General features: G+C 34.1%; 3 protein-coding genes and 1 long non-coding RNA gene across 15 annotated transcripts; 1 reads left to right on the top strand and 3 right to left on the bottom strand.

Annotated features, from left to right (window-relative positions):
- Nucleotides 1–183: 183 nt before the first annotated feature.
- On the top strand, nucleotides 184–25,193 carry LOC109181667. The gene is made up of 3 exons (XR_002054245.1): nucleotides 184–417; nucleotides 19,366–19,369; nucleotides 24,957–25,193. It is a non-coding gene; the product is annotated as an uncharacterized LOC109181667 (long non-coding RNA).
- On the bottom strand, nucleotides 5,064–7,894 carry LOC109181665 (DNA ligase 1-like). 6 transcript variants are annotated; one of them, XM_019331538.1, is made up of 3 exons: nucleotides 7,747–7,894; nucleotides 6,033–6,666; nucleotides 5,064–5,939 (listed from the first exon to the last, which is right to left on the bottom strand). In XM_019331538.1, exons 2-3 carry the CDS (start codon nucleotides 6,579–6,581, stop codon nucleotides 5,268–5,270), a joined length of 1,221 nt encoding a protein of 406 aa, XP_019187083.1. In that variant the 5' UTR covers nucleotides 6,582–6,666; nucleotides 7,747–7,894; the 3' UTR covers nucleotides 5,064–5,267. The 6 variants fall into 6 exon arrangements, with proteins under 6 accessions (XP_019187083.1, XP_019187082.1, XP_019187084.1 ...); XM_019331537.1 differs by having other exon boundaries at nucleotides 5,064–5,907; nucleotides 6,001–6,666; XM_019331539.1 differs by having other exon boundaries at nucleotides 5,064–5,834; nucleotides 5,940–6,666.
- Nucleotides 11,783–17,727, bottom strand: LOC109181664 (probable glycosyltransferase At5g03795). Of its 5 annotated transcripts, none has more exons than XM_019331533.1 (2): nucleotides 17,304–17,727; nucleotides 11,783–13,023 (listed from the first exon to the last, which is right to left on the bottom strand). In XM_019331533.1, the coding sequence occupies exons 1-2, from the start codon at nucleotides 17,677–17,679 to the stop codon at nucleotides 11,972–11,974; spliced, it is 1,428 nt and encodes a 475-aa protein (XP_019187078.1). In that variant the 5' UTR covers nucleotides 17,680–17,727; the 3' UTR covers nucleotides 11,783–11,971. The 5 variants fall into 5 exon arrangements, with proteins under 5 accessions (XP_019187078.1, XP_019187077.1, XP_019187075.1 ...); XM_019331532.1 differs by having other exon boundaries at nucleotides 11,783–13,026; XM_019331530.1 differs by having other exon boundaries at nucleotides 11,783–13,029; nucleotides 17,301–17,727.
- Nucleotides 21,524–27,857, bottom strand: LOC109181663 (light-mediated development protein DET1). 3 transcript variants are annotated; one of them, XM_019331525.1, is made up of 12 exons: nucleotides 27,634–27,857; nucleotides 27,366–27,524; nucleotides 26,754–27,187; nucleotides 26,435–26,664; nucleotides 25,210–25,334; nucleotides 24,060–24,128; nucleotides 23,891–23,947; nucleotides 23,461–23,541; nucleotides 23,185–23,349; nucleotides 22,978–23,073; nucleotides 21,990–22,098; nucleotides 21,524–21,870 (listed from the first exon to the last, which is right to left on the bottom strand). In XM_019331525.1, the coding sequence occupies exons 2-12, from the start codon at nucleotides 27,435–27,437 to the stop codon at nucleotides 21,701–21,703; spliced, it is 1,608 nt and encodes a 535-aa protein (XP_019187070.1). In that variant the 5' UTR covers nucleotides 27,438–27,524; nucleotides 27,634–27,857; the 3' UTR covers nucleotides 21,524–21,700. The 3 variants fall into 3 exon arrangements, with proteins under 3 accessions (XP_019187070.1, XP_019187072.1, XP_019187073.1); XM_019331527.1 differs by having other exon boundaries at nucleotides 25,210–25,332; nucleotides 26,436–26,664; nucleotides 27,366–27,857; XM_019331528.1 differs by lacking the exon at nucleotides 23,891–23,947 and having other exon boundaries at nucleotides 27,366–27,857.
- Between the last annotated feature and the right edge of the window lie 31 nt (nucleotides 27,858–27,888).

A 27,888-nucleotide genomic window follows, 5' to 3' on the forward strand; every position in this document is an offset into this window, starting at 1 on the left:
GTCCTTTGCAACAACCATCAATGTTCAGCTTCCACTAACCCGCCAGCGGCTTCTCCCAGGCTGCCATTAAGGCCACAACCTAAGCACCCATATATCTGCCTAGAAATATCCAACACATACAACTTACGCACCCCAAATCATAAATCTCATCAACTTAATAATTTTTTGTTTCATCACCCCAGGAAGAAAATGTTATTGTCTTTCATTGGGAAAGGAACAGAAATTAACAATTGAACTCAAACTTGAGTTACTTCCCTGAAGTTTGTGCATATTTTCTGTTTCATTGTAAATTATGTATTCGAATCTTGTGAAAAGACAAACATTAACATGAAACAGGGACTTAATTCCTATAGTACACCAAACACTGAAAGAACTTCCATGCACTGATTAGAGTTCACCAAGATTTTGAAAGAGGAGGTGAGATCTTTTATTAAATCCAATAGATTGTTGAATGTGTCATAAAGTCATAAAAAAAAAACTCAATAATCAGACTAAATTGTTCTGAATCTATCTTACTCCAAAGGAAACACATGGTCCACAACACCAGTAACTTCCCAACTGCCAAAATTTGAAAACTCTTCAACTCCATTTACATCAAATTCTCTGCAAACCTTACTTTTCAAGTTACAAACCAAAATAGAAATTTGCTGATCGTATATACATAACAACACAATTTCCCTAGCATAATTTGTAGCAAAGCGTAGCATTCGCTTTCTACCAATGTTAATCCTTTTACTCCCTTCCAATGGAATGGAGATAGTAATCTTCTCCCAACATTTCTTAGATTTCTCCCAAATCCAAACATTCATGTACCATAGGCCTTGTAGTTTACCAACACCAACCATAGCCAATCGACCTCCATCAACTTCTAGCAATGCAGACTCTAGGAAAAGTAAACTACATGCATCAGCAAACTTTATTGATGAAACTTCATCGGGTAAATTTATCACGGAAAAACTCTCAGAACCAACGTCAAATGCTATTATATGGAATCTAGAAATCATGTCAGGTTTAGTCCACCAATTATTAGTACACCAATTATAGCAATAGATAACGCCGTCAATATAAACATGAGTATTGGAAATGTGACAGCGATTAAAGGGAAAAAAGGGGTAAAAGGCGTGGGAACAGTGTTTTTTATCTCCCTCCATGATTTATCCACTCCTATAGTAAAAACCCAATGCTTATACTCGGGCTCAATGACCTTCCCCATGATCTTCTTGTCAATATTCCTGCAGACTAACCTCAAAACCTTGTATCTTTTAGATTCCGAATCGTACCCCAACAGCAGTGCAAAGGTTTCCTTGGATTGGATTGTTGGAAGGAAAATACGTTGTCCCGTACTAACGTTGCAAGCAGCGACGTTTCCATTGGGTAAGGACACACAAATCAGGCCGTCACAGGAAGAGGAGATTAGATTGGGTTTAGCGTCCAGGTAGGCGACACGGTGGGCTTGGAGCGTTCCCCGGCGGGGGTAGTGGCGGGGGTTTTGTTCTTCGCTGAAATTTAGGGTGTAATATGCACGGGGACCGACGGCGGTGTAGTGCGGTGATCGAGACTGGATAGAGATGAGAACGCCCGTCCTACTGGGAAGTGTCGAGGACAAGCTGCGATGGAGAACGCCAAAGCCCTGATCGGCTATGAGAGCGCAGAAAAATTTAGAAACACACCTGAATCGTACTAGGGATTTAGCAGGAAGCTTGGAGAGGATCTCGACGAGAATGTCTTCAGGTAACGACAACGTTGAAACACCAGCCGTCTTCTTCGATGCGCTCATTGTATCGTATAGGGTTTAGATGCGTGGAGTATTTTTAGGGTTTAGGATGCGTGGAGTTTTTAAGGTATGGCGTCTCAGAATTGATCAAGTTGTATTTAAGCTAAAACTCTCCCTCCAAGGTTGGTTGGAATCAAATTTAAGATTTCAGCTAAAACTCACCCTCCAATGTTGGTTGGAATCAAATTTAAGATTTCCTAATTAACGAGGGATTAGAGTCTTCTACATATTTTTATGTCAGGAGTCTTCTACATATTTTTATGTCAATAGGTAGGTTTAAAAATTAACAGATAAAATATAACAAGCCTTCAATCGACTAGTGGGCACGTGAAAAGTGAGCAGTACGTTTTTGAGCAACTTACCTACATGCTATATATGCAATTATATTTTTTGAGCAATTTACCTACATGCTATATATGCAATTATATTTTTTACAAGAGAGCTATTGATTGTGTTTTTCTTCTCTTTTTTTTTTTAAAGAAAACTAAAATCCATTAATATATATATAGGGATGCACTCCTGTGCGAATAAGTGTCCCGGAGCGAATATACGAATGAATCAGCACGCGACACGTGTCCTCGGTACATGTAAATGTATTATATATATTTATATGTGCAAGTAGTTGGTATATCTATGCAAGTAAAAAGTGCAGGTAAAATCACTTACAAGTGCACCTACTTTCACCTATAAGTGTATGTAATTTTGCCTTATTAACATTCACTGATTTGAGTTCATTCTTGCGGAAGAGTTCAGCGGGTAGTTAGTACTCGCGAAAACCACCCGCAAACATTCATGCACCTATGTGCACCTACTTATAACTATAGGTGCATTTAGTATTAATGATCAGTGTAAATTTTAATTGCACCCATAATACATTTTACATGCGAGTAAATACCACTTTTGGTCTCTTGACTATCATATGTGAAGCACTTTTGGTCCTTGACTATTATTTTTTTCAAATTAGGTGCATGACTTTCTAACTAAGTATCACTTTTGGTCCTCCGGTCTAATTTTTCGACCACATATTACCAGAATTCCAACTGGAAAAATAATATGTTATAATTAGAAGTGTAGTTTGGTCCTTTTAAATTTATTTCATTTTTCTCTTTTATTTTTTTCTTCTTCCCACTTTCTTCCTCAACTCTCCGTTTAGTACACGTGAATTACTTCCTAGTTCCTTCCGTTTTCCTTGGTTTTTGTAACAAAACAAATGAAATAAAATGTCAAATTCAGTACTGATGATGGAAGGAGGACAGATATACTATTCCTTGCAATTTGACATAGAAATTCCCGAACTAACAAATGGATAGTCTAGTTCACAAATTCGATTTATTAAAAAAAAAAAAAAAAAAAAAAAACACTTGTGTTAAATGATTTGACAATTCTCTAATACCATGAAAGGCCTGAAGAATGAGATCAAAACGGGAGTTCCATTTATCAACCTATAAGTAACTTCCCTCAAATGTGTTAGTTGGTGGATTGAGAATGAATTTTCCACAAGTAACTTCATCTCCAATAGAATGGTCACAGTAATATAATCTTCTCCCATTCCTTGATTTATATATTTGCAGACTCAAACAATCTAAATTTTACTCCAACAAAAACACTTAAAATAAAAACACTAAAACCGTTTAAATACTGCAACAAAAAACACTCAAACCTTATAACAAGGAAATTAAAACACTCAGCAATCTAAAAAAAAAACACTCAAGCAAGCTAAGCAATCTGAATCTTAATTACTCTAAGGGAAACACATGGTCCACAAAGTTGTGCATGGTAACTTCCGAAGAGCTAAAAATTGAAAAGTCTTCAACTCCACTAATATCAAATTTTCTCCAAACCTCACTTTTCAAGTTATAAACCAAAATATAAAATTGTTTACAACATAATCTCCCATCATGATTTGTAGCAAAGCGCGGCGCCGCCTTGTTAATAAAAAAAGATCCTAAGATCTTTACCGTCAAGGTTCAGAATGAAGGTCACCCATATTCAAGAACATGATGGCTGGGAAAATAAGTCCGTGACTCAATTAATGGGGAATCTTCAAACTTATGACATGGAAATCCTTGCTGATCACACTAAAAAACGAAAAAACGTAGCCTTTACCACTGAAGAACAGGGTGCTACATCTGATCAAGAGGAACCAGGTGATGATTCAATTGAGTTTTTTAACTAAACAATTTTCTAAAATTTTGAAACAGGTTTCACAAAAGAGTTCCCGAAATAACAAATTTAAAAAATGATCAAGCTCGAATGCATCAAAAAATGGTTCCAAATCTGGCCGTTGTTTAAGACATAATAGAAAACATAGCAAGCAGCATAAGTAACAAGTACATTCTCTTGCAAACTGTGTGATGAATCTGATTGGCTTTGCAACCTCTCCAGAAACTGCTTCATGCCAATATTGACTATGCTAATAGTTCTCTAGATGATAAACGCGAGCATTTTACGTTCTTTTGGGAAACAAAAATTAGCCAAATAAGACAGAGAAGGTTCTTTCAAGAGTTGCAGCCTAATTGACACATATTAGAAGCTTACAGACAAAAGAGGACCATTCCAAACTGCATAATATGTGCAACAGGGTGATTGGCATGTTTAATCATCTAAAGTCTCTTAATACAAATATCTAAAAGTTCAATTTAGAAAGTCACCACATTTTCACCTTTCAATGTAAAAAACATTGGATGCCTACATCCAAGTGGTAGTTCTATAAAAATTTGAAAACAAAAATGAACAAGGGATATAGAAAAACATTACCAATTGTTGGGAGTAAAAGGAGAGAAGCTGCATATGTTGTTGGCTCCATGAACTGTGTGTTGACTCTCACCTGTTCAATAGCATATCCTCTTTGCTATAAAAAAACAAATATTTTCTAAAAAATTACTATTCTTAATGACATAGTGCTCTATATATATGAAACATAATTAAAAGAGAACAAAAAATAAAGCACAAATCATAATCTGCTAACAACAGCCACAATCTTCATGGCAAAAATTAGTTTTACACATTCACACCCTTACACTGATGCAAAAAATCATAGCTTGCTAAATACAATCAAAACCTTTATCTAAAAAAGCATTAGCTTACCTTCTCCACTCTCATGGAGGTGGCAGAGGGAGGGATCACCAAACTATTTGAACTTCTGAAAACAATTTCCTGTTAGAAATTTGGACTTAAAAATTTGTAATATCACTTTCCCCTGATTTTTCTTCTTCTCCACAGGAGAACACTACCCATTTTCCAAGGGAGGTGGAAGGTTTCTTTGGCCAGTTTTAAATGACTGGATTGGTTTAGCAAAACACACACAATCGATGTCTTTATTAATAAAACAGTCCCCATACAACATAGGGCAGGAAACAATTACAAGTCTATAATGTCAGACATCAAAACATTGAAATTTATTTAGATATACATACATGGCATGAAAATCCAGTGTATATAACATCCATAAAAACCATATTCAAATATAAACAGTAGTAATACAATATGCAACCTAATGCTTATCCTCAGTCCCAACAGAAGCCTTCCCTTCAGCTTCTTTTATCTCGGCGAGGGCTGTGTTCTGATCTTCAGCTTCTTTTATCTGTCTCAGGATGTCTGCTCTTTTTTGCTCTAGACTTTCCATTTTGGCATTAATTTTCTCCAGCTTGCTTTTCAGTTTGTCGAGACCTTTGCATTTGTTCTTGTCTTCAAGTTTTCTCTTCTTCTCAGTCTTATCTTTTTTCTCATCCTTGCATTCCTTTTCCTTCTTTTCGACCTTACATATCCCCTCTGCTTCAGTTCCATCTACATGAATCTCTCTTGTGGAGACTTCAGCCCCATGCACTCCATTGTCTACATTGTCCTTGTTCTCTTCTTTATTTTCTCTTTTCTCATCCTTCTCTTCTTTTGATTTTTCCTTGGATTCTCCGTCAGATACATCTTTGTTTTTAGCTTTCTTTTCTTTATCCTTCTTCTCTTTCTTCTTCTTCTCTTCTTTATTATGTGTTTCTTCATCCTTCTCCTCCTTGGATTCTCCCCCTGACACCTCATCTTTGCTCTTCATTTTCTTTTCTTTGTCCTTCTTGTCTTTCTTCTCTTTCTTCTCCTCCTCTCTTTCATCATCCTTCTCTTCTTTCAATTCTCCCTCTGATGTGTCTTTGCTCTTAGTTTTCTTTTCCTTATCCTTCTTGTCTTTCTTCTCTTTCTTGTCTTTCTTCTCCTCTTCTTTCAATTCTCCCTCAGATGTGTCTTTGCTCTTAGTTTTCTTTTCCTTATCCTTCTCTTTTTTGTCTTTCTTTGCTTTGTCCTTTTTTTCTTTATCATGCACTTCCTCATCCTTCTCTTCAGTTACTGGCTCAACAGCTTCACCCTCCGTCTCCTCTTTCTTTTTTGTTCTCTTTTCTGTATCCTTCTCTTTCTTGTGTTTCTTCTCTTCATCTTTCTTCTTAACTTTTCCATCATCTGCTTCCTCATCTTTCTTCTTTTCCTTCTTATCTTTGTGTTTCTTCTCCTTATCCTTCTTATCTTTTCTTGGTTTGTCTTCATCCTGTTCCAGTTCTTCATCCTCTGCATCTTTCTTATCCTTCTCCTTTTTCTTCTTTTTCTTGTCTTCTTCATCTACGTCCTCAACACTTTTCTTCTCTTTCTGCTTTTCCTTCTTGTTAGACTCCTTATGCACATCTTTTTCTTTCTTGTCATCTTTATGCTTAAGATCTTCTTTCTCCACTAATTTGCTCTTCACCTCAATTTCCACCTCAGTCTTTTCTATCTTCTCATCCGATTTGATCTTGCTCTCAACTTTCATATGAATATCTTCTTTTTCCATCCTTTCTTCTCTTAGAAATGGCACAAGTTTTGTCCTCAACTACTCTGGTTACTTTCAGAGCTCTACCTCAGTGTTTCCGCAATATCTGAGGGAGATGAACACAAATGATGATAAAGCTCTATTTTGCAAAAAGAACACAGAAAGTTTGAATGAATTAACAGTACAAAGAAATTAGCAAACAATGAAAAACTTTCATTACAGATAAATAGAATGGTTATTGTATTATGCATTTTTTTCCCATTTTCTTTAATTTTGTGGTGCTTGAATCATACAGGGTGAGAACAACTAAGAACAACTCCAAATCCCTAAACAACATTGAGCATCTCATTTTAACAACAAAATGAACATGTTTCCAAGTTAGAAAGGCCCTCGGGAGTAGCTATTCTTGTAGGTAAATCTCACTCGTACAGTCACACCATCAGTGATTCCAATTTCCAACACAGAGAGTTAAAATCATTTATCTTAGGGAGAAATTACAAGGAATCCAAACAGCTCAAAACACTGCTTTCAGATCTTATATCTGCAGCATTTATTTTTCTAAGCATTTGTATGCAATAATTTCTTTTTTAATGTTGATTTTTACTTGGATTCTGGAGAGTGCACATCCAAACAATTCTTTCATAAATGATTTCAATGCCAGTTCACTACCAAAAACACAGTCTACGTTAACTAAAACTCAGCACAAGACCACAAGTACAGTCTACCTTAACTAAAACTCAGCACAATTACTAAGTATTTGATACCAGTTACTATTCCTATGCTTGAACAGTTGAACCAAACGCCCCTGAACTATTCTCCACTATCATTTCCATTTCCTATTGTTTCCTTTCCCTTAATTTCCAAATCCCTCTTCGGAAACAACAAGTAATGAAAATCCACGGATACGCAAGAAACGAATTATTCAATTTCTTAAGCTGAATTCTACCGCACCAAACTCGCCACCATTCAATCGGACTCAATGATTCCCATATAAATTATTTCGTGCGAAAATTAAAATCACTTCCCATCTGATCTCGGATTTCTGGATCAGATTCTCATCAGAGTATCAAATCAAAACCTCCATCAAATACAGCACGAATGAAATTGATCCGAACAAGGATGAACAAAAAAAAAAAAAAAACAATCAGAATTCGGAATGATGTCTGAAATACGAAATTAAAGTTACCTGCAGGCTGACAGTACGAGCTGAGGCTGAAGAAAAGGATCTGTCTCTACTGTATGAGTGTATGTATGATAAGCTGCAACAAGGCGGGACTGGGACGGCTTTATCTAACACCGAGAAGGCCTTGTTTCCCACGTATCGCTGAATCAGACGCGCAAAGGAAGTTAAAGAAGTTTCCTTTCCTTTCTAGAGAGGTACCTGTTTACGCGTAAAATGTACGTATTGCCCGTGTATAAAATATTCATTACCTTAATTTTTTCATATTTTATCCGTACTACTTCTTATTTATTGGTCAATCTAATTTTTTTTCTTTTTTTATAGTATTTTTACTTGTTTTTAAATTTGATTATTGTGTTTACAATATAGAGAAAAAAAATTTAACGTAGAAATCGAAAGATAAAAATCACATACTTTTTAGACGATGCCAAACCAAATTTTAGTATATTGTAAGTATTTTTGTACATGTGGTATTGTTGTCTGGAGAAAATCTTTTTTTTATAGGATAAGAATTTAGGGGTGTTCAATTGTTAACCGAACTGTTTTAACTGAAATTTTTAAAACTTTAACCGTTTATCGAACTGAATTTTGTATTACCGAATCAATCGGACCGAAGTTTTTTTCAGTTAATTGGTCGATTAACCAAACTTTTTTAAACTAAATTTTTAAATCTTAAAAATAATACCTATAATAATAAATCTAATTAAAATAATACATATAATAATAAATCCATAAGAAAGTATACAAAAATAATATCATAACAACATTACAAATTTATAGGAATTTTACATATTAGATTATATATTTATTTATTTATAAATATATTTATAATTCGGTTAATCCAAGTTTCGCACCGAATTAACCATTAACCGAAATTTTAAAAAACCTTTAACCATTAATCGAACCAAAAAAGTTTGGTTAAAAAACGGTTAATCAAACTTTGTCAGTTTGATCGATTAACCGTAAATTTACCGAAGTTTGCATACCCTATAAGAATTGTAGATGATGAGTAGGGAGGTATTCATCATTCATGGATAATTAATAGGGTAATAATGGGATTAATGGGTGATAAATGGAAAATAATGGGTAATAAAGGGGTAATTAATTGGGACTAATGGGTAATAAAGGGGGTAATTAATTGGGTAACTAATGGGTATTAAAGGGGTAATTAATTGTGGTTTATGGAGGAGTACGTGTTGGGTATCCATCACCCACATTTGGGGTAATTAGTTGGCGTGTTTGGTAAAATAGTTGTTAGCCATTAGTTGATAGCTGTTAGCTGATTGTCTTAATTAGAGGGTATAAATAGTTAATAATATTAGCTGATTGTAAAAAAAGTGTTTTGTGAATTAGCTGTTAGCTAATAGTTGTTTGGTATAATTTCTTTTCATAAAAAGCTAATTGAAAAAGTTGATTGAAGTAACTTTTTGAATTTTAGCATTTTGGAGTTGCAAAAAGCTAATTAACCAAACATTTATATTGATATTTTAACTAAATCAAACAATTAATAGTGGTCAAATAAGCCAAAATTGACCTATAGACCAATTTTTTACAAAACAAAGCCTTAGGTAAGTTTAAATCAATGAAATTCACATCTCATGATATCAAGAAAAATAAATCACACCTAAGGGGTGAGATTTTTTTTTTTTTTTTTTTTTTTTAAACTTATTGAATATCTACTAACTTTATTCAATTACATATTTATTCTTATTTAATACTATCATGTTATAAATCTCTTATAAATATAAGAAATTTGACTCTTCCACCATCACACATTCTTTATCAAAATATTCAAAAACAAAGTTAAAGTTTTCACTTTTTCATATGTAATTTGATTTGTAATATGATTAGATTTGCAGTTATACATATATTATATTTGTGTATGCCTTACGTGTGTACACGTATATTCCTATTCCTGTATATATATATATATATATATATATATATATATATATATATATTCAATGCATGCTACGCAAAAACATATGGCCATATTTATATTTTAAAAAATAACTAACAAATTTTTACTAATTAAAATCTAAATGAAATAAAATTTATTTATTATATTAATTCAATATATAATGTCTAAAAATATTATTATCATTAAAGAATATCACAAAAGATATGATGGATGGATGTGCATGATAAAAGTAATAACGGAAGTTATAACGGTAAGGGTATTTTGTCCAAAAAATTGTATAGCACAACTCTAAAAGCACAATGTACAAAAGGGTTAATTAGCACTAAAAACATGAACATAAATGAGGGATATAATTTTGATTGAGACTTATTATGTTTTTAAATATATTCCTATGTATATGTATGCAGTATTGCATAGTCTCCCAGGTGAAAGATGAGTGAGATATGAGTCGTTGATCTAATCTAGATCAATTGCTAAAATTGAAGGTTTTTTTTTTTTTTTAATGATCTTCCTGCCAACATGCATGCAAATGCAAATAAGCAACTGTCTCAAACTGATGCAGATTATGTTGTTACAAAGTGTATAGTGTTACAAGTTGCACACTTGCACAGTTTGTGTGTGTGTGTGTGTGTATATATATATATATAGAGTAATGATTATATGAGTTCACTTGTTCCCATGAGTCCTGGACAAATCCAATCCATTAAAATGTGAAGATCAGACTTAAAATAAAAAATTATTAAAATCTCATTCCCTGATTTGTTGCACTGTTTTGGCTAAGTAATCAATGGGTAGGGGTAAATTTGGAATGCAAATTACACATTAATCCCAAATTTTGTAGGATTTTAATTATATCTTCTAAAGTGTGCAATGTAATATAAACATTTGTGCAAATTCAATTTGGTGGGGCAACTGGTGCAATAGTTATGCTGTGCAACCGAATGTACCATGCGCATGGTGCATACGGTTTAAAACGACGTCGTTTTGATTAAAAACGCGCGTCCCACTTTAAAAAAAAAAATCAGGTTCGACTCTCAGCAATAGCATTATTGTGGATATATAGTTATGAAATTGTGGTTATATAATTATAAATTTATGGATATTTAGTTCATTCATTGTGGATATTTAGTTCAATCATATATAGTGGATATTTAGTTCATTCATTGTGAATTTTTACTTCATTCATTCATTCATTGTGGATTTTTACTTCATTCATTCATTCATTGTGGATTTTTACTTCATTCATTCACTGTGGATATATAGTTATGAAATTGTGGATATATAGTTATGAAATTGTGGTTATATAGTTATGAATTTATGGATATTTAGTTCATTCATTGTGGATATTTAGTTCAATCATATATTGTGGATATTTAGTTCATTCATTGTGGATTTTTACTTCATTCATTCATTCATTGTGGATTTTTACTTCATTCATTCATTCATTGTGGATTTTTACTTCATTCATTCACTGTGGATATATAGTTATGAAATTGTGGATATATAGTTATGAAATTGTGGTTATATATTTATGAATTTCTGAATATATAAAAATGCTATTGCCGGGAATCGAACTTGATTTCTTCTTTAAGTGGGACGCGCGTTTTTTTAACCAAAACGGCGCCGTTTTGCAACCGTATGCACCTTGCAAGGTGCATTCGGTTGCACAGCATAATTTGCGGCAACTGGTGGCATGTGGAACGAAGGTGTAGACGCCGTCGGGGAATACTATGTTAATTGATGAAAGCCAGTAAAATTTTAGAGTGAAGTCATCATATACTCCTAAAAACATGCAAAATAGCTTTAAATAATATTAAACCAATTTTAAATGCATACACAAATTACGAATCAACCCTTGAAAATAAAACCAAAAAAAAAAAAATCATAAAATCCTAGCCATACATAATGTCAAGATGAATGGGTGTAGATTGTCTACACCAACTCATGGGGAGTGATGGACTCACTTGAATAGTGGTATATATATATATATATATATATATATATATATATATATATATAATTTCTCTTTGAAAATATAGTGACTTGTTTGCTTAAATTTTGTACAACATTTTTTTACATATATATTGATACGTGTAAGTAACACCCCGATAAATCCTCGACTTCATACTTAAACTACTTAATCTTTAAGCAGCACCTTTAATAATATAAAGTTGGTACAACATTATTATTACATTACAATTGTTGCACCTTCAATTCGCTTCTTCAATATATATGCAAGCTAGCATACTAAACCCTACCAAATAACGTGGTAGATAGCACGTACAGTTTTGGGTAAGAAGTAATTATTAATTAATAAACTACTTTTACATGGCTTCTTCGAAGCCACAGCTCGAACATTACCATATGAAACGCATCAAAATCCACCGGAAAATTGTGCCACCGGAAATGCCTCTGCACCTTCACCACATTGCTCTGCAGCTTCACATACTCCTCATGGCTGATCCCTTTAAGGATTTCTTTCAGTTTTGGGATATCCATCGAAGAGACCACCACCGAGAAGCTCTCCCAGTTCAAGGCGTCGGCGAACGGGAGGTCGTAGAAGTCGGCGAGGATCACCGGCACGCAGCCGTAGTAGATGGCGTCGCCGATTCGGGCGGTGTTGATCTCGAAGCCCTTGGCGTGGATGCAGAACTTGCTCCCGAGTAGCGCCTCCGAGTACGGCGTTTTCAGGCGGCTGCGGTGGACGGAAATCTCGGAGTCGTCGCCCCACGCCGCCACGAGGTCCTGCCGCACGCGCGAGTTCAACGCGCCGGCGTAGAACGCTAGGGTTTCCCTCTCTTCCGGCGGTTTTCTCGGCGGATCTCCCGGGCGCGGCCAGATCTGCGGCACGGAGGCGTCCTTGTGCGCCACGTACCCCGGCAGGAAATAGCTGGAGGAGCAAACCACCTGAATCGCGTTCATCTTCACCTCCGCCGCCTTCTCCATCGCCGACCTCCCGACGGAGTGGCAGCAGACGTAGAAATGGTCGGCCCCCGCCGACCGGTTCCAGAACGGGAACTCGCGGCTGACGTACGAAACGTAATCCTTCACGAAATCCTTAATCCCGCCGACGCCCACCCGCTTGTCGTTCCTCAAACCGGCGATCGAGAACGGCAGAAAGAAGAGATGCGCCTCGTTTGGATCGTTGGTGATAAAGTGGCTTCTGAAGATTGATTTCTTGAAGTAGCTTTCGCTGGCGTAGTTGCCGCCGGGCTCGTAGTCCACCGGCAACAGTACGTTGGCGAAACGGTCGTTTTTCTTGTGCGGGTAAACGTATATCTTTAAGGTGCGGTTCATCTCCTCGTACTCCTCGAAAAACAGATCCTTGTCATGAAACACTTCTTGCATGATCATGCTTTTGACTACTGCACAAAATTATTTAAATCAATAATCACCAATTAATTCAGTATATATACGCACTCGACTAAGAGAATGTTGATAAAAGTTAAACTGATAACTTTTAAGTAATATAATCTTGTTACATCTACTTATTCACTATTTCAAAAGTATACTTGATTTAATCTTTGTTCAATTCAACATGGTCTTTACGCAACCTATAAGTTGTTAATTAATCTTTATTGAATTCAAAATGGTCTTTACCCAACCTATAAGTTGTTACATGATGCATGGTAATACATAGGTGATCATGAAAATACACTCTGGTATACAGGTATGAGTAGAATTGGTTATAGTATGGAAGCTCGGGTAATTAAGATCGAGGGTCAGAGGGTCCCGAGCTACTAAGTATCCTAGAAGACAAATCCTCCAATGTCCCCCTCCTCGCATTTACATAGGGAATGGAGGAGCGTCCGGCTTGCCCGCCACATATTCCACATGCATTGAGGAGATCAGTGGCTTTACAAATCAATACACATGGATCGTGATCTGTGACATGCTATTGCTTATCCTCTAGAATAGGAAGTGCTCTAGTCCGAATACTCGATCCAAACTTCAAAGTCGGGACCAGGCTAATATTCAGTGGCAAACTCATATCTCTCCATAGATCAGGTCGGACCTCTTATTAGGTCGGGAAGCGACCTGCTCCGTGCATTAAAACATATCTGATCAGGTGCTCTCTACATATGAGTTGGTAGACCTGAGGTATATTCCCTATCCATAGGATGGAGTTTGATCCAATCAAGTTAGGTAGCAGCTAGGTACGAATACTATCTTACAAGTTCAAAGTTCAACTATATTCAAAATTTCAAGATTGTATTAAGCAATGCCTTATTTAATAATTCAGTTATGTATTAAGATATTTGAATTCAACTCGACGTAGTTACTTTGAGTTACTCAAGTTCAACCTTATACATGAGTTGCACAAATATAAAACTTTTCCTTATTCTCTTATCCGAGTCATCAAGTCAATTCCATCACCCAATATAGACATGCACTACAAAGTATGACAAGAGCTACCCACTTAAGTAGACACTGACTAGTTTGAATTATTCTTTTAGAATTTATCAAAAAGTAGAATACAATGTGAAAAGAACCTTTCAATTTTAATTTCCTTTTATTTTCTATATCTTTTATATGAAATACTAGTTAAATTATATATACATTCTAACTCCAAGACTATGTGGTCTAATGGTATCTAGGTTGGACTTCCATTTAGAAGGTTATGAGTTCGAGCCTTAGTGGAGGCGTTATTGGTTCTTTGTGTTTCAATTGGTTGGAGGCCTTATTGGTTCTTTGTGTTTCAGTAGGTTGAGAAAGTATATGAAGAGTTATTGGTTCTTTGTGTTTCAGTAGGTTGAGAAAGTATATGAAGAGATACTACATAGGGCTACAGATTAATCTCAACTTTTATGCCCATCGAGAAAATGATTAAGGGCTGAAAATTAAAGAAAAAACGCAAGCAACATTTATGACTTTCTGTAATTACAATTGTACATTATGAAACGTACAATTGACAAATTAACACTGTGTTTGTGGATCGGATAACCGATTGTGCATTATTTGAAAACTATTTTCCAAATGAACTATTTAGCGTTTTCAAATGCACAATCATAATTACAGAAATGTCACCATATCTTAAATTGACGAATGAAATTAGTCCACAAGTTCTCACATGAAATTTAATTCTCATTTAAATATGTTTCTATATATATAGTTTGTCATAGTCTCCCATTTTATCCAAATTTTCTATTTTCTTACCCCAAAAAATTTTCTATTTTCTAATCTTACTTATGAATGAGCTTATTTACCCAAATTATCACATTTCTATTTTATTTAACCGAATAAGGATTATGTATCAATCAATCATAAGCATAACCAACAAGAAAGAATACCTAGTTCTGTCTACCTCATCCAAAACCCCACCGGAAATTAAATGTAACTTACGTAAGGTAATAATAAATAATATTTTTTCCTGGATAACAAACTTATATTTAAATTTTATCTCTACAATTATCCCAACTCCTAACTAGACGTGGCCAAAAAACATTGAAAATTTAAAATATCATCCGACACCAACTTACAATATTCTTATATAAAAAGTGACTAAATTCAATCGTCTATTATGGTTCATCAATGGTTGTGCACTTTAGTAAAAAAAAAATATCAATTTTATAATTATTTACAAATTTTAAGAACATATATATATATATATATATATATATATATATATATATATATATATAAAAGGTAATAATAAATAATATTTTTTCCTGGATAACAAATTAAACTTAGATTTAAATTTTATCTCAAATCTACAATCGTCCCAACTCCTAACTAGACGTGCCCAAAAAAACATTGAAAATTTAAAATATCATCCGACACCGACTTACAATATTTCAATATAAAAAGTGAGGACTAAACTCAATCGTCTATTATCGTTCATCAATGGTTGCATACTTTAGTAAAAAAAATTAATTTTATAATTATTTACAAATTTTAAGAGCGCACACACACACACACACACACACACACACACACACACACATATATATATATATATATATATATATATATATATATATATATATATATATACACGCGCGTTCCAAGTAGATGATTCCATAGTTGTATCATATTTCCTGGTCGTCTGTTTCTAACGTTGACGTTGTAGTTTTATGTAACAAGTATTCAAACATGATGAAAGATTCTTTTGTTTCTTTTCTTCCTAAACTACGCAATTTTACTTTTCCCTCTCTCTCTATGTGTGCAAAAATAAATGATAAATAAATAATAATAATAATAAAATGGTCATGCGTATATGAGTTTGGTTTACATGGCTATCCATATGATACATTATAGTAATTTAGTTTATCCTCACGCATGCCTCACTTTCGATAATAAGCTCATATTTTAGGGCATATGCGTTTAAGAAATTAAATTTCCGACTCCATAGTTAAAGGATTCAAATTTCTATCATTTAACTCAACTTTTTTAGCTTTTTTTTTTTTAAATTTTATTATTGAAGATTAAAATCATCAATACCTTCATCACTATATATGAACACTTGATAAGTATTATATCTCTTTCAAATATACTAAATTAATTAATTTTTTAATTTATGTATGATAAATATTATGGAGTATAAAAGAAAATGACATAGTTGGCATCAGTTATATCCAAGTATAGACTCGATTTTATAGTTATTGTCATATATATTTTTTGTACGGCCCCTCAATGGCTCAGTCATTCTTGATTCTCGAATTGAAGTAACAATTTTGGTCCATTTAGACTATTAAAAAAAAAAGTCAATGATGAGGCTTAAATAAGAGGGATGAATATAAAATTTTGATTTTCTTTTGACACAATAATGTAACATTCCGAGTGAGTTTTTTATTTTTAATTTTAAACAAATAAGGAGAATATAAGAAATCAAATTTTCATGATTATTCAAGACCAGCCATTTTAGTTCAAAATTTCGACACAACAATAAGAGCATCATCGGTTTTCCCAAAAAAAAAAAAAAGCATCCTATAGGCATAGATTTTGAAGAGTTTTTACATGTGTGACCCGGAAAGAAAAGATGAGAGGAAGGGAAAATGGAAAAAACAAAACAAAATTTAAAAATAAATAAATAAAGGTGTCAGATTAACGCGCCCAGCAAGCACGTGGAGTCCACGCGCCCGATTGGGCGCTCTTAGTGCATATAACGCTCATCGAGGAGAATGTTCACTTATTTAGTGGGGTCCACATATTTGACAAAAACAAATGTAGTCTGTATGTAAAGGTCAAATTTACTCTCTCTCGTCCACATAAAATTATCAATCACCGGCAAAATCTTCTCCAAAAACAACTATTATAGTTGCCCTAAGTGCTGAAGTCAGTCTATACTTGGTACAACTCGCATATCAAATATGTCATTTTCCTAGTAATATTATATATAATAATAAACTTTATTCAAGAATATTTTACAATTTAATTTAATTTAATTTGCTGGTGGCCATAAGCTCCAGACATGCTATGATGGTGATGAATTTTCTCTCTTTTACTTTTTTTTTTCCTTGAACAAATGGAAAAGGTAGGGAAATATTATTCTCAAATACTTTATACTACAACGTTAATTTCCTCGAAATCGACCTCATAAAAAATAAATACTAAAAATATTCTACATAAACGATATAATTTTAATTTGTATAAATAAATATGAAAAGAAAGAAGACGAGAGATAAATACGGACTTTTCTTACCGGAAGAGTTGACGGCCGTGAACTCTCCTTGCGTGCTTTGACTGATCACGTTAACTGGACGTGGACGAGTACTCGCCGGCGTTGATACTCGCGGGAGATAGTCAGAAAACTCAGCCGCGGCCGGCTGCGACTGGTTAGTAGGCCGTCCGCCGCCGCCACCGGTGGCGGCGGCGGCGGGAGGATTCTGGTACGGGGTGTTGATTATGGAAAACTCGACGGGGGGTTTGACGCGGAGGTGCGTTTGGTTGGGGTGAATCATGAGCAAGACTTTGGAGGTGGAAGCGATATACAAAGTGATGAAAATGGCGGTGGAGAAAGCTAGGGCGGCCGGCACCATTAACGATCCTCTTCCTCCTCCTCTGTGCGAGCCCGCCATTTTTGCAGAGAGAGAGAGAGGAAGGAAATTGAGAGGTTTAATTTGTTTTGCTTACTTGTTCTTTTGGAGAAGTCCATTTTTTTGTTATGTATTATATTCACAGTACAGACTGCGTATAGGCAATTAGGCAAAGTATATAATTAATTGCATCCTATTTATTTTTTTAATATTATTTTACTCTGGTCAAATACCAGCCTCCTTATTTTAGTACTGAAAAATGTAGTTTTAATTAATTTTCAACCCAAAAAGAAAAATTATTGGCTCGAGTGAAAGGGCGATTAATGGTCCTGCTTGAGAACGAACTTATGTATATACGGTAGAGTTTTCTTCGAATGAGAATGAATAAGTCAACTAGATTAGTCTTATCTCACAAGATATTATGCATCCAACTTGCAAAACAAAAAACAAACAAACCAAATTATATAGAGTTAATACCCAAAATCGTCCTCGACTATAGTGGTTTTTCTCAATTTCGTCCTAAACGACTTTGGTGACCTAATATCGTCCCAGACTTTTGTGTTTCGCTCAATTTAGTCCCAGACTTTTGTGTTTTTGCTCAATTTAGTCCCTCATTTGTTATTCTGTCCATTTGGTGTTAAATAAATAGACAATTCAATAATTTTAATATTGGCATCTCTTTACTCATAGACATGGGAACTGCGAAATCCTTTTTTTTTTTACGAATTACTCCCAGAATTACTCCTAAAACTGCGAATATAAAATTTGATTTGCAGGTCCGGGAGTAATTCTGGGTGTAAGTCGTACAAGAAAGAGGAATTTCGCACTTCACAAGTTGAAAGTAAAGAGAGATCAATATTGACATTCCCTTTATTTAACACCAATTTGACAAATAACAAATGGAGGACTAAATTGAGCGAAACTCAAAAGTCTGGGATGATATTAGGTCACCAAAGTCGTTTAGGACGAAATTGAGAAAAACCACTATAGTCGAGGACGATTTTGGGTATTAACTCAAATTATATACAAGGCTTTGAAAAAAGTCACACATATATATAGATAGAGGTGGTGAACCATTCTGGACTATTGATATGATATGATCTGATGGCTCTCATTTCACGTTTATTTTTATCTGTTATTTTAATTTTTTGGGCGGGGGTAATGTGGTAAATTTTGTCATTTTTTCCTTTTTCTTTTGAGTTATTGTAGACGTTTCTTTCCTTGATTCCTTGATTGTTTGATTCTAGGCCGTTATATTTGATAATTTTATTATTTTCGGTCTAGGTTACGATTACGATTCTTCTAGCTTCTGTCTTTGGCCGGCGTGTTTTCATCATTCGTTGGTGAATCTATGATTTTAGGGGGGGGGGGGGGCGGGGGGGGGGGTGCATCATAGGCGGGTGAAATGTGCATTAATGCGTTTAGTGGGATGTGCATGGTAGGACATTAGGTTGTGTTTCAATGCACAATCAAAGAGGTATGTATTGATGCACGACATTCGGTTTAAGATTGAATACACGAAATTCTGTATAGAAATGCCGCACGACCAAAGTAATAAATTACACTTTTCATGTAGTTCGGTGACTAATTTAAAATTTTTTTTCTTTTTTTTTTTTAATAAAAAGTTTTAGTTCAAAGGATCAAATGTGAAAAAATCATGAAAATTTTGCACTAAACGTTGCAAAAACCATACTCAATAAACAAATGTGAATGTGAAATTATAGCTAGTCATGTGACTTCAAATAAAAAATACTCAATTATAAAATTAGTTACACAATTATGCTCTCTAGATATATGCACTACATGATGAACCTCCAAGTACCTCATCTCTCGTTTACAAGACTCAATGAGACCATTCACTTGGACGCTAAGCTAGGAACTTCTCCACCATTTCTATTTATTAATTACCAATAAATTGATTGGTTGATCACAAATTTACCAAACACATACATGTCACTATGTCAGGAAAAAAAAAAATTGTGCTAAAAATAATAATAATAATGGGATGACTGTAGCGTGACATTTGAATTCATAATAATTAATAAGTCAAATTAGACCGCTAATTAATATGAAGTTGACATAATTATATTATGTCGATTAGAAACTCTCCTAATCCTTATTACCGTTTAAGCTTAAAACTATATTTAAATAATAATATAACATTGATTGAGTGATGATGGAAACTCTAGCTAAAAGTTAAAAAAGCTTTGAGTCAAAATTTCTCCTGAATAAGATTTAAATTATGCGTGTAGTATCCAAATCGTACCGAATCTATATTAATCTTACAAAGTTACACTAGTGAACCTAAATAGATGTTGTATGTAAAAATATAATAACAACTAAAAAGTAAAAATAAAAAATAAAAATTTCAAAGTTATGATTAAGTGTAGAAAAATCACTAATTATGCTTCTAATACAAAGGTATTATTACATGTAGTCATGAGACAAAAAATTAAAATTTTACTTGCAATAGGTCCTCACTGTGTATGTATATTGTTATTTAGGGAAAAGAGTTATGTGTGTATACATACACAATACTATATACATTCCATGCAGTGTATATAGTGTGTAGATAGGATTAGACAACAGCAAAACATTATAATTGATGAGTTTAAGATGAAAGTTTGTTAGCAATGTCCTTTTCAAAATTTTGATGTTTCGTTTTTTTTGAGTTGTTTATAAGTTAGTTGCACTTTATTGTTTTTTTAATCTCTTTGACTAGAAATGCATAGTTTGCATTATCTTAGAATCTTCCCCCTTTGTTTTTTATCACAATTTTAATTGCATGGGTCATGGACCACTTACATTATTTAGTTAAATTTTTATCTATTTAATTATTAAATAAATCTGTTTTTTTGGGATAAAGAAAAATCCGCAGCCACTATTCGAAGTGTGTATAGTATTAGGTAAATTTTGTTCGTGTGTAATAGTACGCAAAGCAAGCTCCGCTTCTATTTAATAGTCCGCCCACCACATGTGAGGTAAACCGCACTAGAAAGGCCCCAACCAAGTGAGTATTAGCGAAAAGACCTTCAAATACAAGAATCATGTTCCACCACTTAACTAGTCTTTTTAGAGCGAAATAGATTTATTTTTTAATTCATGATATGGTCACCTAATTCATAAGTACCCATTGGTATTACTACATGAAGGTGAACTTAAGTGGATGTTTGGTTGGATGGAAAAGTTTTTTTATGGAAAATATTTTCCTTACAATGAAGAAAAGTGTTGTCTTTTGGTTTGAAAAATGAATTCTTCAAATTTGAAGAAAATAAAATCCTTGGTTGGACATGAGATTTTGTTCTCCAGTGAAGATAGGAAGAAAAAATGATATGGTTTGACTATTTTACCCTTGTTTTCTTTCTTAATTATATTACTCTTATTAGCAAGCACATTGTGCTCAGCATGTAGTGACTCTTCCATATGGAAAGTCATGAGATCAAGCCTTAGTGGAGGCGGTGTTGACTCTTTATGCTTCAACAGGTTAATAAAGTATGTATGAACAAATACTACAATGTAACAGAGGCAGTAGCTTTCAAAAAAAAATATTACTCTTATTAATTTGTAAGGACATATAGGTCTTTATACTCGTTATTCTTTATAATTCCAAATCTAACCAAACAATAGAATTAATATTCCCAATAAATTTTTTTCACCAACCAAACAATGAAATTCATCTTCCTAGTAATTGCATTTTCATGAAATTTTAATTCCATAAAATATTTTCCACGAACGAAAGAGACCCTAAAAGGTAAATTTAGAAGTGGAAAATGACATTATCACTATATGAGGGTGTTACAAGGTAAATTTAGTTGCACTAAGTAGCTTGTACAGCCAGTTTGGGATTTTACTAATATTATTGGATTATGCTTTGTGCAACATTAGGCAGCAAGGAGTGAAAATTGTGTGCCGCAAATATACATACACTCGGTCAAAATTTCTTAGAACAAAGATGAGAGATCAAATGACAATCTGTCAAGTGATTGTCCAGTTTATGTTGATTCCACACTAACAAAAGGGTATTCCAATGAACAATAGCAGATTAGCAGAAAACATTTTAACACTATCGATCTCGGTCACGATCACGGCCGCCGAAAGCCCGAAAATGAATATTTACAACTGCTTGCTGCAAAAACAGGGTTTGTTGAATCGAAAGCGCCAGGGGAAATATTGGATGGAAGAGAAACGAAGATATCTTCTTTGCCCGTCCATCGGCATTGCCAGCTTCAGGTCCTAATAATCATGGAAGCTCAGTGTATAATAAGAATGTTGAGAAAAAAATTGAAGCATCCAATGACATAGTACTATAGTAGAAGAAAATCAAGAAAACTTTCAAGAGAAACAGTTGGCACCTGCTTTGATTTTGAATTTGAGGTTATTATTATTCACTTGCTGCCTCCTTGAACTGAATTTGATGGGATGATCAGTGGATTGTCTGTGCCGATCGGCTGCTGAGATAAGCTGAACCAGGAGAGCAATCGGGAAGTTAAAGCTTAATGTAACGCAGATCATTAACCGTCGGAATAAACACCCATGACTCTTTCAAAATGGTTAGGGGACATTTAGTTTACGGAAGGTAAGATTCCGGGAGTGTGTTTGTATAGTTAAGACTGTCTGAATGTAATAGTACCTTGAAATTCACTACAGAAATGATATATTGGAATATTTGAAAATAATGTTACGATACCTAAGAAAAGGTAGGTAATCACATCACCTTCATTTTTACCCCATGTTCTTAAATGGCATTACCAGAGGTTATCGCATAACTTAACAAGATTATATAAGACTACCTTGCTCAGATTACCCTAGTAATGTTATATTACTCGAAGTAAACACCCCTTTTGATTTACTTGCAACAAATGGGAGAGCTAAAACAACCAGGGAATAAAGGTTAATGGGTTCTTATTTCCTAAGTTGTTTATGGCAAAGAAAGCAATACACGTAAATGACCACTTATGAGTGATTGATTCATGTTTAGAGCTAAGATATGCTTTAAAATTTTGTCAAGATTACAGAAGAAACTCTCAATTGCTAAAACCATTAACCTGTTTGGTATGGTCCATTACAGAATTTCAGGAATGGGATAGGATTAGATTTTGGACTATTCTTTAGTATTCTCCATAACTTCACACACTTTTTACCATTCCAGGAAGGAATCCATCTATTATTCTATTTCATAAAATATTTTGGTCCATTTTATTTCTCCTTACTGTCAAAAATACATTCAATACTCATTTCTTGTGTAGGATTCAGAGAGAACTAAAATGTTTTTAGAAAACAGCATTACTATACAACTCAAGCATATTTAGCGAGTTGAAGAAAGAGAAATTAGAGTCGAACCTTTTCATCATATCTGAAGAGAGATTGATCAAAATATGGTGAAGGACTCTGAGATTGACAACTGAAAGGTAGAGTTGCCAGCACCTTCTTAACAAACTGTAATTCAAAATCCATGATATGAATATGAATACAGACCCTATTTACCAGATTTGGTAGAGAAAATTAAAACAGGGAAGTAAAACTGAATTGCCATTTTGTGATAATTACCTGAGAAGAGCTACTTGCTTTATTTTTAGTACACCTTAGTTGCTCAAGGGCATGAATATTATTTGAATGAGTAGATATGAAGTTCATATGCAATGAACTTCTTGACGATGCATGAAAGTGATCGCAGAAGAATTCAAACAATGAATAAAGCTCATCAGCTGAATTCTGTGGAAAAAAAAAATGAGGGGTTTCAATCAAATACGGAAGAATCTTTAAACAGAAAGAGAACTCTGAAGAAGAATAGGCAGAATATCCAAAATTTTAACACAAAGATACCTGATAAAAGGCAACTATTTCAGTAGTCTCCATGTTATAAACAGCAAAAAATGCAGGATGGTTATCGGCATTTCGTGACATCTGCAGTGCCGATGTCATTCAATCAGACATGTCTATCCAGACTTCAAATTTAGGCCATAGGCTTTCAAACATTTAGAAGTTGAAGAAAACTCCATCTAGGAGGTATACACAATTACTAGAAAATAAACATGATACACAAATAATTAAATAAAGGATGGTGCATATTCCCAACCTATAGCAATCTATGGCTCTAAATTAAAATCTTCTACTGATAAAAATAAGAATAAAAAGAAGCCAAAGATTAAAAAAGGGAAATGCCTACCTAAAAGGACAGAACCATCAAATGCAGGGGGGCAAGAGTAAAAAAGCAATTGTAAGTATACAGAACACATAGGAAAAGAAATCTCACCCCACCATCAACACTGCCAAACTTGATTAACAGGTGATGTCGGTCCAAAAATTGCACCTTTTTATAAGAATGCAAAATGATGAAAATAAGGAATCAATACGAATAGTTAGAAGTGGATAATTGCATTTAGTAAAGGTCACTAAAATACATAGTAGATTTTGAGGAATACCTTCCAGATTATTAAATCAACATAATCTTGAAAATGGAGGTAGAACTTCTTCTTAAGGCTCTGCATTCTCTGATTACAAAAGATGTAGTCTCAATTAAAGGAGTCACAGAAGTTTAACTGGTATTTTGCAGTAATAAAGTTTACACAGATATTACGTTGCAAGTTGGTGGGAAAAAAAGTCTTTTTGATGAAAGAAAAATACATAGCAAGAAGTACACGTCAGTCAATTACTTCTGTTGCTTATCAAAGAAATGAAAAATAAATAAATAAAATTCAGTCAGTTATTAATCACCATTTCATCTAATTCATAAAAAAAAAAAAAAAAAAAAAAAAAAAAAAAAAAAAAAAAAAAGGGAATCATTAACCAGAAATGGTTTATGTTGCTATTGATGAATTTAATGGAGACAATGGAGTAGGAAACAAATGCAGCACACAAGGGATTACAAAACGAGGGGATGGAGAAGTGATCTTGTTATGGTTGTTGTGAATGGGGTAATGAATTGAGGGAACAAGTGTTGCAGAGTTGTTTAGGAAGGATTCAGCGTTGAGCGTTGTTGTTTTGTTTTATTTTGTTTTTCCTATATTTTTTAGAATTTAAACAAAAATATAAGAGTATTTGTTAATGTTTTTCTTTTCAGGAAATCTATGAAACAGAATAGGTATTTTCCTTATTTCTAAAACAACTTAAAGGCATACAGTGTCTACCTACTTCTCTCCCAGTCAGTCCCCATCCAAACACGCACATACACATATATCATATATGTACCACTCCATTACCCACCACCACATACAACTTACGCACCCCAAATCATAAATCTCATCAACTTTTCTGTACTAATTTTTTGTTTCATACCCCCTGCCCCCCCCCCCCCCCCCACCCCGTCGCGCGGGGAAGAGGAATCATCATATTGATAGGAAGTGAGATCTTTTATTAAATCCAATAGATTGTTGAATGTGTCATAAAAGTCACAACGATATATAATCTACCTTCCACAATCATACAGACAAACAGTTCATAGGAATTCAAGATCTGATACGTTATCCAGATGAAGAAAGGAAGGCAACTTCAAATATCCCACAATATGATAAATGAGAAAGAAATACCCAAATGTCCTGATTGTAATTTAAATAGCATACCACCATCACTTACCATGGTTTGATCTGATTCTTCATTCCATATCCCTCGAAATATGAAGGAAAGCAACCTTTGTTTAAGGACACCCAGGAAAGAAGTTTCTGGAATAGGTTGGTTATTATTAAGATTCCCTCCAACCTGGTGCAATTTACTTCTGTTAGGAATTAGCATTCTGTGAATATCAAGTGCTCTAAACAGAAACCAACACTTGAAAGATTCTAGTGTATTTTTCAAACAAGGGAGAACACATGAAGATGCCAAAAGTAGCAGATAAAAGGAACTCCGTAACATATATCAACAAAATATTACAGCTTGAACAAACTAATTAGGAACCATTAATAACTTATTGGGTGGGAGGAAGAATTAACTTTTTATATTCAGATGCAAGATTCAAGGTTGGGCTTAGTGTGCAAGGAGCCAATATAAGTAGTTTGTGGGAATGGAGATTTGAACAACTAGCTTGCAAAACAAAACTTAAAATGCCAGAGGTTAAAAAGAGACTGCATTTATTTCTTTAACTTATTTAAGCGTCTTTTCTTAATTAAATAAACCTCAAAATTATAAGACTGAAAAATAATAATAATAATAATAATAATAATAATAATAATAATAATAATAATAATAATAATAATAATAATAATAAACTAACTTAAACTTATACCCAAAAATAAAAGTCTGTATGAAAGAAGGGAAAGATCAATTATATGTTGTCCTTTAAATTCTCCAAGTTTTTAATTATTTTTCCAAATTTTAATCATTTCAAAATCAAAAAGCTACTTTCCTTATTGTTTGATTCATTGATTATTCAACTTATAAATGAGATTTGAAATACAATTATGAGGAAAAATCATTTATATTTGTCATGTTTAATGTATTTGAAACAAAAGATAGATAGCGCCCACACTCATTTATATTTATTAATAATTGTGCCCACACTCATCCAAAATCCTGTCTTCGCCCCTGAATTCATCCATCTTTGTTACAGTATTTTATAACAAGTTGCTCAAATTGTATTTCATGTGAATAGTTATCCAACAATTCTTAGAAGTGTATCCTAGGAAATACTGTTTCTACTCTTCCTTCAATATCTCAGGCTCTCAGAGTCTCAGCAATATGCATCATGGCTTCAAACACTAGCTGCCATTCTAGTAAGGAAAATGTGTGTCATTTTATCAATCTAATTTTATACTTATTTTTACAGTATGAAATAAAAAGAAATGTCAAACTGATAGTGTACTTGCCTGGGAGAAAGAATTGAGAAATAGTTCATCATCTTCGTGGCAAAATTCTCCAATGCATCGAACATCTACCAGGTCTCCGGAATCTCTTATCTGAAGAATGTGTATTCTTTGATAGCGAAGGGACAATATTGCTAACAAATTATCATACAAGTATACACCAATATTATGTGCCAAATTAATATAATCATTGCAGAAAACCCTCTCATCAAGTATAGCTCCATCTTCCAATCTAAGTGAATAAGAGCAAGGCACGAGAATAAGCAAGTAAACCAACTAATCAATAAATTATACTTGTCCATTGAGCTGAGAATCATGCACCTCAAAATGTGAAAAGTAATTTTTTCAATTGAAGGGATCCCATGGACTGCTCCAATGACAGAAGGTGCATCCTGAACTTGTGCAGTTGCGGTTGACGTTGCAAAGAGTCCAAATTGGCTGCTCTCCAAGTAGAGAAAAAAATCTTTGCATATAACCTCACCACTGGAAGCAAGTGAAACACTATAAAGCTGGGTGAAGAAGCTCTCAAACTTTTTGGCTTTCGGAGGAAGCTCATGGCCATTGCAATCTTCTTCATTGCATGAAAATGACAACCACGTTGGCCTATAAACAATCAGATCTTGAAGATCTCTGCTGAAGCTAATGAGATACAGACCATCATCAGTGAATTTGCGAAAGGATTGGTCAGGGCACTCCACATCATATACGGTGTAACTTGGAACTATGTCCTCATAAAATAGCCTGGCACGATGAATCTGCAAAATTCATTCATTTTTTGAACGCCAGTCAACATTAAAGGAAACCTAATTTGTTGATTTTTCAGGTCAAATTTGATCATGAACACCAATAACAACAAGCATAACAATCCATCAAACAAATGATTAAAGCATAAAGACAGCATAAGCAACGAGAAGAACAAGAACGGAATCATACGCTAGTTCCAGGAGCAGGAGTGCAAATCTGGCGCTCAAAAATCCTGGCAGTGATATTGTTGCTTCTAAACATCCGTACTGACAGTAATGGCGCGCACGCCAAAGAATTCACGGAGGGGCAACTGCTCTCAGCGCCTCAGGAGCTAGCAACTGCAAAATTCTGCAGAACATTCCCAATTTGAGCTAGCTTTCAGCAAAATCAGTTAAATTAAAATAAAAATCGATGAGTTAAAGCAATGAAGTAGCGGGAATTTCAAATTTGAGAGCACATGTTCAACAATTCCTTCCAACATTCAGCTTGGAACAAGAAGCTGAACATGAAGAAGTAGAAGAAGGAGAAGAAGACGAAGAAACTGTTTAGAATTCAAGAATAAATTCGTAAGGGAAAAAAAATGCTGGGATGGTCGATGAAGAAGACCAGGTCAAGCAGGGATAAAGTAGCGGTTGGGGAAGCTTTGGTGCTGTGGAACTGTGGACGACGAGTTAGGGCAAGAAGCCAAGGAACCATGAATGCATCATTTCTT

Source organism: Ipomoea nil, unplaced genomic scaffold, assembly GCF_001879475.1.
Source record: "Ipomoea nil cultivar Tokyo-kokei standard unplaced genomic scaffold, Asagao_1.1 scaffold1043, whole genome shotgun sequence".
In the NCBI taxonomy this organism is placed as follows: Eukaryota; Viridiplantae; Streptophyta; class Magnoliopsida; order Solanales; family Convolvulaceae; genus Ipomoea; species Ipomoea nil.

Coding starts and splice junctions, on each gene's coding strand:
- LOC109181663 (XM_019331525.1), bottom strand. CDS start 27,437: ATGTTTAGAAGCAACAATATCACTGCCAGGATTTTTGAGCGCCAGATT. Junction 27,188..27,365: donor CTCCTGCTCCTGGAACTAGC/GTATGATTCCGT, acceptor TGAATTTTGCAG/ATTCATCGTGCCAGGCTATT. Junction 24,129..25,209: donor AAGAATCAGATCAAACCATG/GTAAGTGATGGT, acceptor TTTTGTAATCAG/AGAATGCAGAGCCTTAAGAA.
- LOC109181665 (XM_019331534.1), bottom strand. CDS start 6,581: ATGGAAAAAGAAGATATTCATATGAAAGTTGAGAGCAAGATCAAATCG.
- LOC109181664 (XM_019331529.1), bottom strand. CDS start 17,679: ATGGCGGGCTCGCACAGAGGAGGAGGAAGAGGATCGTTAATGGTGCCG. Junction 13,027..17,294: donor CAACTCTTCCGGTAAGAAAA/GTCCGTATTTAT, acceptor AATTTTGTGCAG/TAGTCAAAAGCATGATCATG.